The sequence below is a fragment of the Saccopteryx leptura genome, chromosome 11, assembly GCF_036850995.1.
Source record: "Saccopteryx leptura isolate mSacLep1 chromosome 11, mSacLep1_pri_phased_curated, whole genome shotgun sequence".
In the NCBI taxonomy this organism is placed as follows: Eukaryota; Metazoa; Chordata; class Mammalia; order Chiroptera; family Emballonuridae; genus Saccopteryx; species Saccopteryx leptura.
In genome coordinates, this window is record NC_089513.1 from 70,532,710 (window position 1) to 70,550,199 (window position 17,490).

A 17,490-nucleotide genomic window follows, 5' to 3' on the forward strand; every position below is an offset into this window, starting at 1 on the left:
TGTCCCTGTGCCTGGGAGTACGGCTGTGGCTCTGCCCACAGTGATGATTGCTGTTCCATTCCTGGGTCCCTGGGCAGAAAAAAACAATTTCAATCAAAAGCGAATCCTGAAACCTCTGTATGGCTGTCCTTCCTGCCCCATGCCCACTCTGGGCAGACTGCTGCTGCTCTCAGACAAATGGAATGGAAAGTATCCTTCCCCTAGTTTACAATTTAAACATAACTGCTTTCACTGGGTGAGTCTGTGTGTGTGTTTTAATTTCAACAGAGTGCGTTAAGGAGGAGGGGACTGTGACCCCACTCCAGGAGTCTGAAACAAGGAAAGGAGGAAGCCTGTGGACCGCCAGGGACCATGTCTCGATGTCGCCAGAGCATGGGACGAGGGCCTGAGGCGGGCGGCACGAGGGAGCGGTGAGGGTGCTGGTCCATTGCTGTTGCGGTGAGGGTGCTGGTCCATTGCTGTTGCTCCTCCTTCCATCTTGGTCGGTCTGCTCTTTCCCCTCAGAAGAGCTGAGTGGGCAGGAGAGATTTACGCAGACTTCTCTGCAGCCCCAGAACAGCTCTGGGAACTCCAGGCTGGACCTGGAGGGTAACCGACTCCCAATTCCCCATGGCGCATGACTCGGAAACACCAGGCAGGCAGCGCGTGGTGGGCAGCACGTAGGGCAAGCTCCCGAGAGTCAGTTTTGGTGCGTTCCTGGCAGGAGTGGATGAGAGCTGCCCTTGCATCTAGAAGATGTGTCTGTGTTCTCTTTCGATGCCCAACATTACAGCCTCCTTGAGACCTGGGTCCCCGAAGTGTCATTATCCATAACGCTTTCCTGCCTCCCTCTACAAAGCAGAGCCCGAGCCAGGTGGAGTGAGAGTGTGGAGCAGAGCAGAGAACTATCACGTGTTTACATGTGTTTAATGCTTTGAACCTTCCAAGTCGGTTAACATGCAGTCCGCTCACCCGCACAACAGCCCTGGGAGGTAGGTAGTATATGCAAGGTAGGTCAGTAGCTCGGGGCCACACCTGTGTTAGAGGCAAAGTAAACCCAGATGGCAGGTTTGCTAGTGCCCAGGTCAGTCCACTTCTCATGGCGCAAAGACGCTTTCTGCCAACCAGACGCGGGGGCAATGGGAGCCTCCTGCTCCCAGATCCTGCAGGGGGCCCCCAGAAAGGCTGAAGGTGGGGGGTCAGGACCGGGGTGTCCCCTGGAGGCCAGGTAAACAAGGAAGGGAGGAGTCCAAGAGGGTAGGGTCAACAGCTGCCACTGCCACCACCACCAGTGTCAGTGGGGCACACAGCATGTGACTTCATCAGATGAAAGAGCCTCTTCCTTTCCTCTGAGGACTCTCAGGACCCCGCCCCAGGAAAGAAGCCTCCAGCCAGGGCAGGGAGGTGAGACTCGTGACCCCTCCTCCCTCCCACGGAGCCTCCCAGGGACACTTCGCAGCCCAGCCCAGGAAGAGGGGAAGGTGAGGGCTGGCTGACTCAGCCTGCGAGCGCTTGGAGGTCTGGAGCTGAAAGGCCCAGCACTGTTCAGCTAATGATTATTAACTCGGAACAGACCTCAGCACAGCCGCCAGCTGGCTCTGGGCGGACGCCTGGATCTCCCACAGCGAGGTTTAAAAACAAGACCCATGGCAGCCATGCAATGCTGGGGGTGGGGACAATGAAAAGGGACAGGTCCATGTTAGGGGAGTAGGGCAGGGCAGTCTGCCCAGTGACAGGGTGGACAGCGAGGAGGCCCAGGATGGCAAGAGATCCCCGCCCATCTTTGATGCAGCCGAAGAGCCAAGAAGGTGACACACAGGAAGACCTCCCCAGATTCGGAGCACCTGCCAGGCGACCCCACCCCAGCCACAGCGGGCTGGAGGGCAGGGAGGCTCCGGAAAAGCTGGGGGCTGGCGGCACCTGAACCCAGAGCGGCAATCCTATTACCATCTGGACCTGGATACCAAAACCTTCTAGATTTCTCATGTCCTCAAGGTTGAGTTTGAATATAACCATATTTGGAATCAGGACCTAGTGAGCCTGATACGCAAATTTGTGCAAATAACATGCATTTCTTTTTTCTTTTTTTTTTTAATTTGAGCACCCTGGCTTTTTCTTTTCTTTTTTTTTTAAAGGCAAAACAGGCTACTAGCAGCTTTCCTTAGGGGACAAGGGCAAAGGGGCAGCCATTTGCTTCTCCCCCCAGCCCTCTGCCTCATCACTGCGGTGCCCAGCTAATACCCCCGCCGGGGAATACGGGGAGGGCACGTGGGGAGGAGGCATGCGCAGCCGGCAGCCGCCGGACCCCAGCTGGAGGATGAGCGCCCTGGCACTGAGGCCTAATGGTTGCCCAGCTGCTGCCCCGGGATGTGAGGGCAGGTGACTGAAGGAGGGAGAAATGCAAACGGGAGGAAGTCCCCCCACCATCCGGCCAGCAGGACAAAAGGGCTCCTCCTGGTGACCTACTTCCTACACTGCAGTCAGGCTGGCTAAACAGACCACCTGTGCCCTCCTCTGCCCCTCTGCTGCCCCTGCTCTCACGGCCTAATGGCCACTGAGGTAACAGCTGCGGCCCCTTCTTCCTGCAGAATATAAATGACTTCCCCCCTTCCTCCCAGGGCTGGGAATAGACATCAGCTGGCTCAGCCCACGCAAACTGCAGGCTGTCAGCCCCCCGGCCGCCAGCCCGCCAGCCTCCGAACCACCTGGGTGCAGGCTTTCCAGCCCTGCCTGCTTGGCTCTCAGCAAGCTGGGACCTCACCTGGCCCTCTCTCCCGCCGCAGATGGGGAGACGGGGAGACTGGGAGCAGCACTGGCTGTGACGGGCACAGAGGAGATGGGACCCCTGATCCAAGTGACCCCAGAAGGGACTCTGCTCCATGCAGCCCCGGTAACCCCCTCTCCCAAGTCCAGACCACACTGGGTAGTGTGAGAAGGGAGAGGGCAACAAAAGAGCCAATTGCCCTCTGCACTGAGGGGACCCCTTCACATGCACAGGGTCCAGACAGCTCCTGAGAGATGCCATCTGACCCAGGAGGCCAGTGTGCCCACTCAGGGGATGCCTCTGCCCCTGCAGTCCCATTCCTGTACTGTCGAATCATTCCAGCTCCTTGCTTCTGAGCCACCCAGAGAGGACGGCTTGAACCTTCGAAAGACCCAGGGCACCCAGGCTGCCATCTAGGAATGCCTACCCTGGTCCAGGGACTTGGAGCTCCGGCCCCGACACCCCAGGCCTCCCAGAGGCCCATGAGCTGTCGTCACCTGCCTCAACCCAGCTCTCCAGGTCCGGCCACATTCAGTCCTTGCCATGATCAGCGGAGGTCCCACTCCCCAAGTGAGCCGGATCACGTCAACCCGTCTGGCATCCAGTCTGGGGAACTGCTTTCAGTTTGGAACAAGGAGGGGTCTCTATAGAGAACTGGTCCTGGCCCTCATCTGCCACCTGGCACCAAACCCAGCCCTTACTGCTGGGCCAAAGAGCTGGCAAGAGACAGCAGTGAGGAAAGCTGAGGTGACAAGAAAGAGGGCTCTTCCCTGGGTCAGAAGAGCCCTGGCTCCCTTCCTGGGCTCTTGCTGTGTTCTAAAAGCTTCGGGAGAGCTCCCCAAAGCTATGTGCTAAGGCAAGAAGCTGAGCCCAAGAAGAGCAAAACACGAGATGCTCAGGACGACTGTGCCACCAAGCACGGACGTCAGGGGAAGGAACACACCACGCCCTGCTGCTCTCAAGCCCAGACCCTGAGGTGGGCTGAGGAAGACCTCAGCGGAAGCAGCCCAGCCAGGAGCCAGAGGCTTGAGTAAGTGCCCTCTGCTCGCCCAAAGATTTAAAGTGACTTTAGTGCCTTGACCGTCTTGGAGTTCAGGAGACCCTCACCTGGGCCCCTTCTCTCCACAGTGCCTGAGCCCTTGTGACCTGGTCTGAGGACAAATCGGCATAAATTCCTGACAGGCCGCAAGGGAAGACCCATCTCTCCTAGAGTGGTAAGGGGATAATGAAGGTAAGAATTACATCCTGAGTCTGCTGAGTGGTCCAGCCCACAGTCCAGAGCTGGAAGGGTGTTCTGTGTCGTCAGCCTGGCAGACACTGAATGTTAGAGATCATTTAGAAACACTCGTTACACAGATGAAGAAACTGAGGTCCTGAGACATGTGACTTGCCAAAAGTCACACAACAGAGCTTACAAGGACCATAAACAAGACCCATGGACTCTGTCCACTATACCACACTGCTTTCTGAAAAGTGACCCAAAGAGCCACAGCGGCCATTCATAAGTTACAGAAACCCAACTCTTCATCAGACATGCAACCAAGAAATGACTGTGTCACCGTCACCACCAGTACCCCACCCTTCTGTCTCCAATCCTGAGTGGAGGCTTCAGGATCAAGCTCCCCATCACCTTTTACGTCCCCATTTCAGTCCACTGAGTCATTCGTCGGCAGGGGTAGTGGGTTTCTGCAGCCCCCGGCCCAGCTAAGAAGTGTACAACCCCCCCACTTCGGAAGCAGAGCCTTTGAGATCACCAAAGGAACCACTGAAGTCCACAGCAAGTGTGCCATCTAGATTCAGAGTTCAGAGGGGCTCACATCTCCGTTTTCTTCCTTGGCAAGTAGGAGCTGGAGATCTGGTGCATGATCACCAGGGCTGGATAGAGGGGCAGCGCCAGGCACAGGTACCAGGCTGCACCTTTGATCTGGGCCTGGAACCACACTGAGTACATGCCCAGGAGCACCGTTACTGTAGCCACCAGGTAGACCACCAGTCCACATGTCAGATGGTAGAGCTTGAGGCGAGCCACCCTGGAGACCCCGGCTGCCCGGGGAAAGAGGAGGCAGAGCCCACACAGTGCCTGGCCCCCAGTGGCCAGCAGCGTCACAGCCCCTACCCAGCTGTGCCAGGACACCAGGTGGGGCAGCTCACTGCGGGTCCTGCTGGCGACGATAAAGCCCAGGCCCAGCGCTGCACAGAAGATGGCTAGGGTCTGCCCCGCCCAGTGGAGTCCGATCCGGGCCTTTCGGGAGCAGAAGAAGAACAGGGAGTGCTCAGGCGAGAAGAGGAGGATGGCCTCGGCCATGCAGACACAGAACTGTGAACACAGGAGAGGGCCAGTGAGCCTGAAGCCCAGCTTAGGGGCCTAAGAAAAAGGAGGTGCTCTCGCACATCCAAACAAGGAAGACAAGGGGTGGGACCTAAGGAATTCCCACCAGGACCTCCTGCCTCACAGGTCAACATTGCTGGACACAACTGAGAATCTACGAAGGTCTCTGTCATTCAGGCTGACCTTTCAGTCCGCCCAACCCCCTTCCCCCAGACAATGACTCCCATTTCTTGGCCAATGGAAACAGTAAATGTTAAAAGCTCCCTCTAGAACTTTGGAGGAGGAGCAACTGGGTATTACCCATTTCACTTCCTCCTTTCAGGCCCTGCTGGAGAAATATTATACCTTCCATGCCTCCCACGCTCATCAACTACACAGCCCAGCCCTCCGTGTTTCCCAATCTCAAAGGTTGCAGGGCAAGCTGGAGCCCTGCGTGTTTCTCCCACCTCAACGAGCCTGAGGCTGAGCCTTCTGAAGGCTGGATGCTTCCCTAGGGAGACAGCCAAACAAATCAGCTGCATAAAGAAGCCCGAACTCACCGCCAAGGCCATGCATACAGGGTGCCAGGAGAAAAGACCTAAGAATCAAAGAGAACAGACTGACGCTGAGCACCATTGTTTCTGCCCCTGAAGCTGGCTGGAGCCCAAAGAATCTGGCTACAGGGGACAGGTCAGTGTACTATCCCCAACTCTAATCAGCAATCAGGATCTCAGGGCAAAGTGGAGCAGCTGAAGGGCTTTAGCTTGAGCAACCATGAGGATAAACCCACACCAGCTCAGCCTGGGTTCCCCACGGGGCACCTCGAAGCTGTAACTGTAAGCCCAGACAGGACCTCGGCCTCCCTCCCTGTATTCCCCAAGAGAGGCTGTGCTCATGATAAACTAGTGAGTTCCGTTCGGTCGTCTGCCTCTCCTCCCCAAATGCCCGAGTCCCGCCCCACCACGCCCTTACTACCCCTCATCAGTTCTTCCCTCCACAAGGGTCCCCACTCCACATCTCCAGGCGCGGCCCCTCCAGCACCTAGGCCCCGCCCCTCCCCTGGCCCCGCCCCGCACACTCACTGGTTCCCGGCCGGGACAGCACAGTCAGAAAGATGGTGAAGCCCAAAGCTACCAGGTGCGCCAAGATCCCACTGCCTCTCCGCAGCCAGCGGGTCAGTCTCGGCTCCCTCGCTGGACCGGGAACCAGACCTACCTCCAGGGTCTGCATGGCCGGACCGGACCGAACCGGGCCGGCGTGCACTCCGGCTGCCAGAGCGCGTTTTCCGGGTTTGTGATCGCCAAGGCGCCGCGGCTGCGGGGGAGGCTCCGCCCCCCGGACTCCGGGCGGATGCGCCTACAGCGCCCCCTGGGGGCTGGGGGGAAAGCGAGTCGCCCGGGAGAGCTCCGAGGGCGTAGGGCACTGGACAGCTCCTGGCCCATTGTTTCTTAAGCCAACCCCAATAGTACCTTTATGTCTACAAGGGCTTACTTATGTCTCATGTAGCCTGTGGAAAGTACATTTATGGCAACTGATTTCGCCCAAACCCCCAAATCACAAATTTGCTACACTGAACCAAGACGGTGGAAGCAGTGTTTGGAGCAGTTTGCCTGAAATACTGGATTTCCCTGTTGCCCACTGTCTCCTACCAGCCCTTCTTCTGTCTTGTTAAGGGAATAAGATTCCTCCCTGCCTTAAAGCGAGGAAGCGAAAAGGAAAGGACAGGGAAAAAATCCTACCCTGTGACTAAGAAAATTCAGGTTTGAGGACCAACAGTCTGATACTATCTGCACAGTATTGTCCACAGTGAGATAAATGGAAGTAGGGCACTCCCAGCTCCTGCCGCCTCCACATCATCTGCTCAACCCTGGGGAGCCAGGCAATCCTAAGGGACCAGCGCCTCCCACTCCAAGGGAGTCCTGTAAGTGATCGTACCTTTTCCCTTCCTGCCTCTCCCAATGCTGTGGTTCAGCTCAAACAGGCCTACCTAGAAGAGGCTATCCCCCTTCCTTAAAGGCCAGCCCACAAGCCAGGGAGAGTCCAAAACAGGCAGAGACATTCTGAGAACAGCTACAACTCGATTCAGGCTCCCGCAGTGGCGGAGAATATGAGCCTGCTAAGAGGCAGGAACAGCTGAAGAAATGAAGCAATAATTCAGAGACGTGATGGAGGCCCAGGGTTGCTAAAAGACCATAAAAGGGCTCCAGGCTGACTCCCACAGACCCTCAGGGCAGAGATCCAAGTGCAGAACCAGAAGTGTGGCTCCCCCTCCCTATCAAGCTCCCTTCCCAGTGGGACTGGAGTCAGCTCTGGGGTCAATTCTGGGGAGCCTTGCTCACTCACAGCCATGCCTCATTCTGTCTTGAAAGAAGACTCCCCAATGATACAAGCCCCAGCCATCTCCACACGGATTCAAGGGACAAAGACAGGAGAGCCGAAGTTTCGCTATCTGTCATCTCTGCCTCCTGGGGTATGGCTGGGGACAGTAAGGACACTCGTTTTCTTACAATTTTTCCCTTCCTTGTCTATGTTTCTGTTTCTATATTTTCTTAGCAGCAACAGAACAGGGAGACAGTCTTGAGGTATTTTAAAGAGTTTTTTTCTTAAAAAAAATAATATAAAGTTATAAAAAGCGGCAGCAGCCTGGGGCCCGGATCTGGCAGGGATGGAGTGCTGGCAGCTCCGTCGCGGGGGGCAGGCACTTTCTCGTTAATGGGCTTTTGACTGCAGGAAGACAAGAGGCAAGAGACAGGGTCAGGCTGGCGACCTACCGGTCTTCCTGCCCCATGAACTGCATAGACCACAAGAGCTAAGGCTCGATTCCTTCCTACTGGCCTGCTGAGTCGAGCTGGGCAAGGGGGAAAGGTGAAAGCCAGCCCCACAGGGGCAGCCCAGGGAACACCCCTGCACACACGTGCACACACATGCACTCAAGCCCTGGGCTCTCATTGGGGGCCAGAAGTGTTGGTATACACGTGGCCCACGCCTGAGCCGGGAGAGCAGCCCCCTTTCACCCCCAGGAACTCTCTTGGCTGTGATCATGTGGACAGTCTAGCATGCTACTCTGTGGCTCCATTAACAGAGGCAAAAATACCCAGCTGCTGGCTTTACCAGAAACCTTGGAGAACTGGCCTAGCACCCCAAAACCTGGAAGTGGGTACATAAGCAGGGTAGACATGCACGCATACGTGGACCCTGAGCTGTGTCTCTGACCTTCCATGCTCTGCTGCCTAGAGGCAGAACTAAGAAGCAAGGTTGGCCCAACCACCCTGCTGCACAGCATGTCAGACCAGGGACCCAAGCTCAACCCCACTGCCCAAACCTTTCTTATCAGAGTTCATGAAGTCCAACTTCCTTTCCTTCAGGGGACAGGCGTATCTCCAGTTCCTGGAGTGAGGGCCACAGCCAACTCAGAAAGTGGCTCTTTGATTAAAGTATAAGTGGAGGTGGGGAGGGGGAGGTGGAAGCAGCATCTCCTTAGCCCAGGAAAGAGGGCTGGAGATAGTGGGAGGCCCACCAAGCGAAACCTGGCATCACCCTGCAATGAGGGGACCCACCTTTCCCTAAAGATGGCCCAGGAGCGCTCTCAGCCTCCCCTTTCCTCCCTTCCCTGCAAAAACATTTACTCAGCACCTTGCCTGTGTCTGGTTCCCACCATGCACCCCGCCCTCAGCCATCCTGACCCTGGCCTGCCCGTGCTCTGCAGGGAGCCGGGTGGGTACCTTCAGTGCAGAACACTTCTCCTCAAAGGCCAGGGCTGGCCCCGGCTTCTTGCGGCGCACGGAGCAGGCCACATCGGCAGGGGGGCCGGCCGGGCAGTGCTTGGCCTTCACTGGCCGGCAGTAAGTGGCCAGGTTCTTCCGCTTCTTGGCCACCTCCTCCTCGGAGAGGCAGCTGGTCGGCAGGACCTTGGCTGGGTGGCCGGCCGCTCCCCGGCCGTCCAGCTGAGAAGCCTTGGCTGGTGTGGAAGGCAGATGAGGGGGCCCCCGACAGTCCAGGGGTCCTGCCCGCTTCACTCTCGGCTCCACTGTCCCGTTCAGCCCCGTGCCCAGGGTTGTTTTCGTCTTGGCCGAGAGGCTCCGGCAGCCAGAGGGTTTGCCTTTTCCAGTGGGTTCTAGGATGCAGGTCCGTTTAAAAGTCATGGGACCAGGGGACAGCTTCCGCTTTCGGGAAGGGGCCTCCACCTCGGCCCCGTCCTTGCCTTTGGATGACTTGCTGGCCTTTGAAGGCGGGAGCTTGCTGAAGGACGGGGAGGGCGTGTTGGCAGGCAGTGGAGAGGTGATGGCTTGGCTCCCACCCATGCACTCCGCCTGGCTGCAGGCGGCTGCCACACTGGGGGAGCCTGCAGGGTAGCTGGGGACAAGACTGTCCTTGGTGGGGGGTGTGGAAGCTGGGCAGGCAGGTCGAAGGGGTGGGCCCGGAAGACGGGGGCAGCTGCCCGCACAGGATGGGCTCAAGGGAGCAGACAGCGGGGAGCTGGCGAGGTTGGATGGAGGTTCAGCTGCCGGTGGAATCTTCCTGCAGCAAAAAAGAGAGCCCCACTGTCAGGTCAGGTGAACAAGAGGGCCTTTCCACCGACATACACCAGCCTCTGCCCCACCTAGAAATGGCCCAGAGCCCTCACAGTGCTGCCACCTGCTGGGAGACACTGGAACTGAGGATTAGGAAGAAGGTACAGGAATAGACAAGCAGGAATGAAGTAGGCTAGAGACCTATTAAGAACCTCTTTTTAAATGTTTGGACATAGGTGCTGGAAGCGATGGGTAAGGGTCGAGAGTTACTCCGAGACCACCGTTCATGCCCTGCCTTAACCCAGCCCCAGGCTGTCAAGTTCCCCACCTCCCCTTCCTCCTAGTTGGGGTCTTCCTGGCAAGCAGCCAAGCCACATCTATGGATGTGTGTGAAGAATTAGGGCTTCTGAGGCCCACGTGTGCCTGGGGCCTGGGGAGGGAAGTTCAGAGCCTGAGAGACTCACTTCCACATGTGTGAGCTGAGGTGTCTTTCCAGCATGGAGCTCAGTGCTGAGCAGAACCGGTCCAGCCTGCGGCTAAACACATAGCACCCTGGACTCACCAGCCGGCTCCCAAAGGTGCAGAACTGGAGGGAGAAGGAAGGTACATGGTTAGTGGGCCGGAATGCCGGCAGGGTGCCTGCACACGGGTTTTGACATCCCCCCCATATTGCGGGCAGGGAGGGCTGGGCCACCCCCCACCCCACCCAGGTCCCTGTGCCAGGTCCTTACCGCTTGTGGCCTGGGGGGCCGGCTTGCATAATGGCAGTCAGGGGAGAGGTGGAGGTCATCGGATGTCCCTTCCTCCTCACTCTCCTCGCTGGAGGCCTGGGCCCCACCCCGGGGCAGGGGGAAGGGGAACAGGCCTGGGTCCCCATCACCACCACAAGGGCCTTCATCATCCAACTCACTCTCAGAGGAGGCCCGGGACCTGGAAGGGCCAAAGGGGATGTGAGGGCCACGCGACGGGACTGGGTCAGGGTGGGGTCGCCCTGAACCCGCCAAGCTCAGAAAGACCAGGGCAGACACCCTGCTGGGCCATCAGACAGAGAGGAAGGGAGGACAGGAAGGGAGGGAACAACAGCGCTCACAGAGTGAGAGCCAGAAAGAGCAGGGGCCACAGCTCCCGAGGGATTCTCTCCCAGCCCCTTCACTTCCCAGGCCCTGCCTCCTCAGGGGGGAAATCTGCTCCAGATTCGCCTCCTCCAGAAAATCTTCTGAGTTTAACTGCACCCAGCTCTGGTCAGCCCCGTCAATTCTCTCAACCCCCTTCTTGCATCACATATTCCTGTGAGCCTGTCTGGGAGCTGAGCCTGTGTCTCGTGTCTGCCCCTCGTGTTACAGGCAGAGATGCGTGTGTGTCTCCTTCGGCAAGGCAGGCTCTCCCCGGGGTCCAGCGCAGCCTCTGCACACGAAGGGGCCAGCGAATGAATACACAGTAGGACCTCCTTGCCCAGGACCCTGACCCTGTCGGCTCCCTAACCCTTTGGCTCCCCAGTGACAAGTTTTGGCCTGTTGAAAGCAGCTCGGAAAACGTTTTCTTCTGGGTATTGGAACTGGCACACTACAGAGGCTGGGGCACCATGGTATGCTTGGTCAGAAACAGGGAGTCACCCACTTCTGCACCCACCAGGGCCCCAGGTCTCCCCCCACTCGGGGCGGAGTAAGTAGAGTCTTCCAGCACGCTCCCTGGGCCTGTCTCCAGGGGTCCCTGATGGCTTGGGGCCAAGTGTCCCCAGGTGAGATGGGGCTGCCCCCTGGACGTACCTGGGCAGGGCACAGTACGGGTAGGTCTGCTTAGCACGAGTGGAGAAGGTGCTACTCAGAGCGGCCGCCACGGCTACAACCGGGGCTGCAGACGGGGTCTCCTGGGAGGGGCGCTCGAGAGCTGGCTCCTTGCGCCCTGGGCTTTTCTCCTTGGGGGACTCCCCTTTGCGGGAGCTGGCCTTTAGCTCTGCCACTAGCACGTCAAAATCCTTTGCCCGGCCCTGGACCTCCCGGCGCTGGTGCACTGAGTGGATCTAGAACACAGCAGGGCAGAGGGGTCACCAGGGGGTGTGAGCTGAGCAGGCGTGAGCGTGAGCGTGTTTGAAGGTGTGTCGTGGGCGTGAGCATGTTTGAAGGTGTGTAGGTGTCTGTTTCACTTCCCCATAGGGCCAGAACCCTCCTTCGGGATGGGATGATCTGGAAGCCACTCCCTGCCTGCTGACCCCCACTGTGGGCAGCCTCCCCTCCCCCTCCCCCATCAAGGTTTCCCCCCTCATCCCAGAAGCTGGATCTTGGAGAACATCTCAGTTCCTCCGCCTGCCCAGGGCCCGGGTCTGCCCTCCCTGCAGCGCGGTGGGAGGGGCTTACCTTGCAGGTCAGCAGGCGGGTGCAGATCTTCTTGGTCTCTGGGTTGATGACCCCGCACTGCCTGTTGAGGTCGCACTCCTTCCCTGTCGGGAAAGCGGTTCTAGTGAGCCCCATGGCTATTTCCAGGAGGCCCACGGGAGGTAAGCTGGGCCTAAAGCAGGAGCCCCCAGCCCCCCAGTCTGAGGCTGCAGCCTTCTGGAAAAACAGCTCTGGGCATCAGGGGCTCTCAGCTGAGCACAAAAACCATCCCCACCCCCACCCCCATTCATAGCCCCATTCACAGCCTAGGCACTCCTTTAGGGACTCCAAGCCCAAAACAGGGCAACACATATCAATACACAAAAGCAGTCCAGCCATCTGGGGTGCCAGGGAAACCAGCTGTGGGAGGTGTCTGGTGCCCTGGGTCCAGGTGATAAAAGATACAGGTCACCAGCCCCAGCTGAGGGAGAGTGACTGCATCTGCTTGGGCATAGGCTCCCATAGCCTTGATCAGGAGACCTGGGTGGAGAGAAGCTTCCCGGAGAGGAGGTGGGTCAAATGTGTCCACATCAAATGTGCTCCTGTACCCTGGCGACCTCTGACGGCCAGGCCCTCTCCTTCCTGCCCCTTCGCCTTCAGGTCCGGGGACAGAGCGGGAGTCCCACTCCACCTTTCTTTCTTTCTTTTTTCTTTCTTTTTTTTTTTTTTCTTATAACTTTTGACTCTTTTTTCTTTTATTTCTTTTAGATTTTTCTATTTATTCTTTTTAGAGAGCAGGGACAGAGAGAGAGAGACAGAGAGAGAGAAGGGAGGAGGAGCAGAAAGCATCAACTCCCACATGTGCCTTGACCAAGGAAGCCTGGGGTTTCGAACCGGCGACCTCACCTTTCCAGGTCGACACTTGACCCGCTGCACCACCGCAGGTCAGGCCCCATTCTACCTTTCTAACCCCCCCCGAGACCACGACTACTCACGAGCCATCTTCCGGTGGGTCTTGGGGGGCAGCCTGGCCCCGCCAGGCTCCTTCTCCAGCAGGCTGCCTTCAGCCTGGTGACCAGGGCCCTCACTGGGGCTTATCTCACTGCCCTCTCTGCCAGGAAGTTCTTTAGAAGAAGGTGCCAGGGGGGGCTTGCCAGGGGTGTCCTTGGTGAGGCTGCCCGGCTGGCTGAGGAAAGCAGAGGATGGGGCCACCCTGATTCCGTGTCCATCAGACTTCGGGAGACCGGACATCTTCTCCAGATTCACCACAGGCACGAAAAGGCTACACAGGGAGAGAGGGTGTGGACAGGGGGCAGGGAGGCTGGCCTGGGGCCTGGACTCTAGCCCAAAGCCATCTTCTTCCAGCCCTGGGACTCTGGGCTCCAGCAGGGGTGCAGAACATGCAGAAAGGGACCCCACGTTCCCTGGAGCACACAGAGGGGGCTGCAGGCTGAGCTGACCACCTCCTGCCGTGAACAGCGCCGCAGCCCCACAGCCGCCTCCATGTGTCCACCCCTCCCTGGGCTGGGGTCAGGGCTGGCCTCTCCTTACCAGAGGTTGTCCTTCTGGGTCTTCTCAGGAGGCTGGTGGCCACGGCTCCGGGACCCCTGGCCCTTCTCCCTGGAGGAGGTTTTGGTGGAACCCGGGGCCCTACAAGCTGGACCCTGCCCATTCACTACATGGCATTTCTGAGAGCTGGCAGGGGCTGGAGGCGGGGGTGGGGCCCGGGCGTAAAGCTTGCTGAGGGGCCCGTGTCTTCTTTCTGTCACCAGGAGGTGGAGAGAGTAACCAAGGTGAGTAACCAACTGCCTCCTTCCCAACCTGCTAACCCTGCTCACCGGAGAACCTGGAATGTAAATGTGCCTCGTTCCCCTCGGAACTTGAGCCTTCAAGTCTCAAAATTCTAAGAACCAGCTCCCTGAACCTCTTAGCCCTTCCCTGAACTCCACCAGAGCTGCTAGAAGTTTGCTCACAGTAACCCCAACTTGCCCCAGTCCTCTGAAGCTGCCTCGTGCCCGGGACCTGCCTGTTCATTACACACACGACCTCCCAGCTGACCCTGTTCTCAGAGTTCCATGTTCCACCTTCCCCCACCCCCTCTATCTCTTCCCTAGGGCTCCCCTCACCACAGTGCTTCTGGAAAGCTTGAGGCTTCACCACTTGGCTGCAGTGGTTACACACAACCAAATAGAAGTCGTCATGGGCAGGGCAGTGCCCGAAGATGGACATGTCTGCAATGACAGAAGCCCTTATCACTGGGGCTGGGGACGCCAGGGTTTCCATGTAAGATCAGTTTGCAATCCCACCCACCACTAAGAAGACACCCCCCCCCCCTTCCCAGCTAATATGACAGGCTTTATGCTGGAGGCTCCCAGCTTCCAGAGTTCAATCTAATCAGTCCCTGAGAATGTAGGCTTTCAGGTGAGTGGGCATCAACATCCTATGATCAGGATCTCCTATACCAGGTCATAGCAGTCAGGTGAATGGGCAGACTCAGACCTATCAAAGTGAGGGCCCCAGACCTGCCCCTTCAAGCACCACCTCCTGGGATGTGGTGTAAGAAAAGAACGTGGTCCTGTCCGCCCTGGGCCCCCGCCCTGATGTGCGCTGACTCCCACCTTCTTTAATGAGGGTCATGGCATCCAACTTCTTCGTGCTTTTGTTAGTTTCCTCCAGCTCAGGTCCTGGAGGAGAAAGTAGCTCAGAGGGACCATCCCCTTCCCAGAAGCCCCATCTCTCACCTGACCAGGGCCTACAGCCTGCAGCTGGGCAGCAGGAAGCCCCAACTCCCAGGAGCCTGCTGCTCAGGCCCACCTGAAACCTTCAGCGGGTCCCTCTCCAGTGCCCTTTCTTTCCCCATCTGCTACCTCTGGAAAAAGCTGGTCCCATTCGGAGGGATCCAGTCAGCTTTCTTACAGACCCTTTAGTTCAAGATGAAGTTCAGAGTTCCCTGACTAATTGAGTGATTGCGGGTAAATATCTTTTCTGGCTTGCTTCCCCAGTTAAATGGGAAACAGTCCTTAACATATTTTACAATAGATCCCCGAGTCACTTCTTGAGATTTCTCAGGTCCTTTCTGCTACCCTGTGGCATCCCAAAGAGAAACTCTCCCAGGCCCTCATCCCCATGAACTCAGTTTTGTTCCACCTGAGTTGTTACCACAGCATTGTCAAAGTTACAGCCCACTTCTCAGGTCATGCATTGGTAGGATGGCCACAGGCGGACAAACTTGTCTTGGGGCCCTCTGCTATCTTCAAAGTCCCCTTGGCCAGTGATGCAAGCCCCTTCCCTCTTTGGGAGGTTGTAGGCAAGGGTTGCCCTTGTACCTCTCAGTTTCTGGGTGGATGATAAAAACATCTTAGCTGTGTAAAGCAGCTCTTTCCCCATCCCCCTACCTTGCTCTTCTCCCCTCCCTCTTCTTCGCCCCCTCTCTGTCCCTTGGAAAAATAAAATCAATTCTGAGTCACCAAACCCGGCTGAGTCTGATTCCATTTCCGGTTCTCAATGCAGCCAGACCCTGACAATGGCCCCAACCTTGCCCACCCAGCATGGGGCAGTCCTGAGTGGCCTGGGTTCCCACTTAGGTCTGCCTCAGATACCTACTAACAGATTTGCCCCTCTCTAGGTTGAGAAGGCTGCTGACAGTCCTATAGAATCTTCAGATATGAGGGGTGATGGGTTAGGCATGCAAGAGACAAGGGGCAGCTCCCACTCTCAAGTCGGTTAAAACGCAGTGATGGACAGAACTGAGCTGGGAGTTGGACATCTCGGAGAACAAGTGTCATCAGAGACCGCATGGAGCAGTCCTCCTCCTCCACCTCTTCTTACTTGTAAACTTCTTCAAGGATGTGATGCTTGGTGTCACCCCTAAGGCCACGAGGCCAGGTGCCCCCTGGGGCCAGGGAGACAAAGATCAGAAGAAGGGGGCTGTCAGCCTGGTCACTGAAGGCCCTCAGGGGCCTGAAGAAGGTGGGTTCAGGGGAGAGAGTCAAGAGGCCTGAGAATGGATGGTGGGTTGGGGGCATGGATGGATGGACAGAAGGAAGAAGGTAGGGAAGATGGATAGATGGATATACCGACGAACTAACGCGGGGGCGGGGGTCCAGTAGCACCGGAGGCTGCAGGCAAAAGCCGAAAAGGAGCAGGAGGTGTGGGGCAGAAGGCAAAGGAACAGGGGGGCTGGGAGGAGGGCACAGAAGTGGGGTGCGTGGGAAACACGTGGAGAGGACTGTTGCGGATGGGGAAAGCCTGAGGCAGGTGCAGGATGGGCGGAAGCTGGAGGACAGCAAGCAAGAAGAAAGATAAAAGCAAGCACACGTGGGGAAAGGTATTGGACACCAGCAGAGGCAGAGGTGGGTAGGGTGGGCGGCAGGCGATCAGCCGGCGCTAGGACCCAGAGGCGCGAAGCAGGGAGACAGGCGGGCACTAGGACCCGGTGGGTCCTTTGTTTGGGGGGCCGGGGAGCCGGACGGCGGCTCCCGTCGGCAGCTCCCCTTTGCTGGCGGGGACCCGGAGGGGGGGAGGGGAGACAGTGATGGGGTCCCCGGACTCTAGAGGAGCTTTACTCACCGTCGGCCGCGGGCAAGTCGGCCCGTTCCACCCACGAGCTCCAGCTCTGTCCCGCGAAGTCATCGAGACTCGGCACCCGCCGCTCCAGAGCGGCCATTGCTGCCGCCGCGCGTTCACGCACCGCCATCACCGTCGCGGACGCGCGCCCGCCCTGGCGCCGCCGCCGCGCGGCCCCCTCCCCCAGCCCCGCCACGGGCACGCCTCCCCTCTCCCTCCCACCTTTCCTGCACACTCTTTGCACAAGCGCAGCACAAGTCGCCTTCTCTTCACCCGCCCTCCCTCATAGCCTTCTGGGAAATGTAGTCTTGGAGAAGGTGCTGGAGCCTACCGAGCTTGCAGCGAGAACCCCTCCGAATTGCACAATTGCGGGGGGGAAAGAGACCACAGCCCCCGGACCTCCTCTCCTAACCCGTGTGCACACATTCTTTCTGCTCTCAGCCCACTCTCTCAAGTTCAACGCACACACGCCCCAGCCCCTCTGAGCCGTGTCTCCGCCAGCTGGCTGGCGCCCCTTTCCGGGCTGAAGGCTACGAAGCGACCTCACTCCCCTGTAGATCGAATAGGGTAGGTGCAGGGAGGTGGGCGCTGTGAATCATAAGGGCAAGGGGAGGGAGTCTGTAGGATGCGCTGAAGGACACAGGGGTTGGAGTGGGGGAGGGTCCGCGGCTCCCGTGTTGTGCCTCCTCTGTGGGAACCCCACGCTGCCCTGATGCAGAGCAGAAGGTCGGAGTGGCGTTGTCCGGGTTTGGGAGGACCTAGCTGCGCTGACCGAGATCACCTGTCAGGATGACAGAAGGCTACCTCGCAGCCGGAGCCAGCCCCAGAACTAGGTTTGCAGCATCTCTGCTGACCGTCTCTCTCCTCCTGAGCACTGCGATCGATACCCCGTACCGTAGGCTCTTCCCAAATCCTGGCTGCACCCTGACTCCATCCATCACTTTGGCTTCTTTTTCTAATGAATATTTTCTCTGCTGGAAGGGCTGCTACCAGAACCTCGGCATAGGAGATTTCTCATCAGATCTGTCATTTTCCTGCTAAGGCCTGAAA

At 58.0% G+C, this 17,490-nt stretch overlaps 2 protein-coding genes across 5 annotated transcripts; both read right to left on the reverse strand.

Annotated features, from left to right (window-relative positions):
- Positions 1 to 236: 236 nt before the first annotated feature.
- On the reverse strand, positions 237 to 6,697 carry CYB561D1 (cytochrome b561 family member D1). 2 transcript variants are annotated; one of them, XM_066352926.1, is made up of 3 exons: positions 6,134 to 6,697; positions 5,612 to 5,649; positions 237 to 5,060 (listed from the first exon to the last, which is right to left on the reverse strand). In XM_066352926.1, the coding sequence occupies exons 1-3, from the start codon at positions 6,279 to 6,281 to the stop codon at positions 4,557 to 4,559; spliced, it is 690 nt and encodes a 229-aa protein (XP_066209023.1). In that variant the 5' UTR covers positions 6,282 to 6,697; the 3' UTR covers positions 237 to 4,556. The 2 variants fall into 2 exon arrangements, with proteins under 2 accessions (XP_066209023.1, XP_066209024.1); XM_066352927.1 differs by having other exon boundaries at positions 6,267 to 6,347.
- A 237-nt stretch (positions 6,698 to 6,934) lies between these two features.
- On the reverse strand, positions 6,935 to 16,617 carry ATXN7L2 (ataxin 7 like 2). Of its 3 annotated transcripts, XM_066353203.1 has the most exons (12): positions 16,444 to 16,617; positions 14,493 to 14,558; positions 14,001 to 14,105; positions 13,426 to 13,636; positions 12,870 to 13,156; positions 11,917 to 11,999; positions 11,329 to 11,582; positions 10,294 to 10,492; positions 10,027 to 10,148; positions 8,774 to 9,569; positions 8,374 to 8,438; positions 6,938 to 7,775 (listed from the first exon to the last, which is right to left on the reverse strand). In XM_066353203.1, exons 1-11 carry the CDS (start codon positions 16,568 to 16,570, stop codon positions 8,382 to 8,384), a joined length of 2,307 nt encoding a protein of 768 aa, XP_066209300.1. In that variant the 5' UTR covers positions 16,571 to 16,617; the 3' UTR covers positions 6,938 to 7,775; positions 8,374 to 8,381. The 3 variants fall into 3 exon arrangements, with proteins under 3 accessions (XP_066209302.1, XP_066209300.1, XP_066209301.1); XM_066353205.1 differs by lacking the exon at positions 14,001 to 14,105 and having other exon boundaries at positions 6,935 to 7,775; XM_066353204.1 differs by lacking the exon at positions 8,374 to 8,438 and having other exon boundaries at positions 6,942 to 7,775.
- Positions 16,618 to 17,490: the final 873 nt, after the last annotated feature.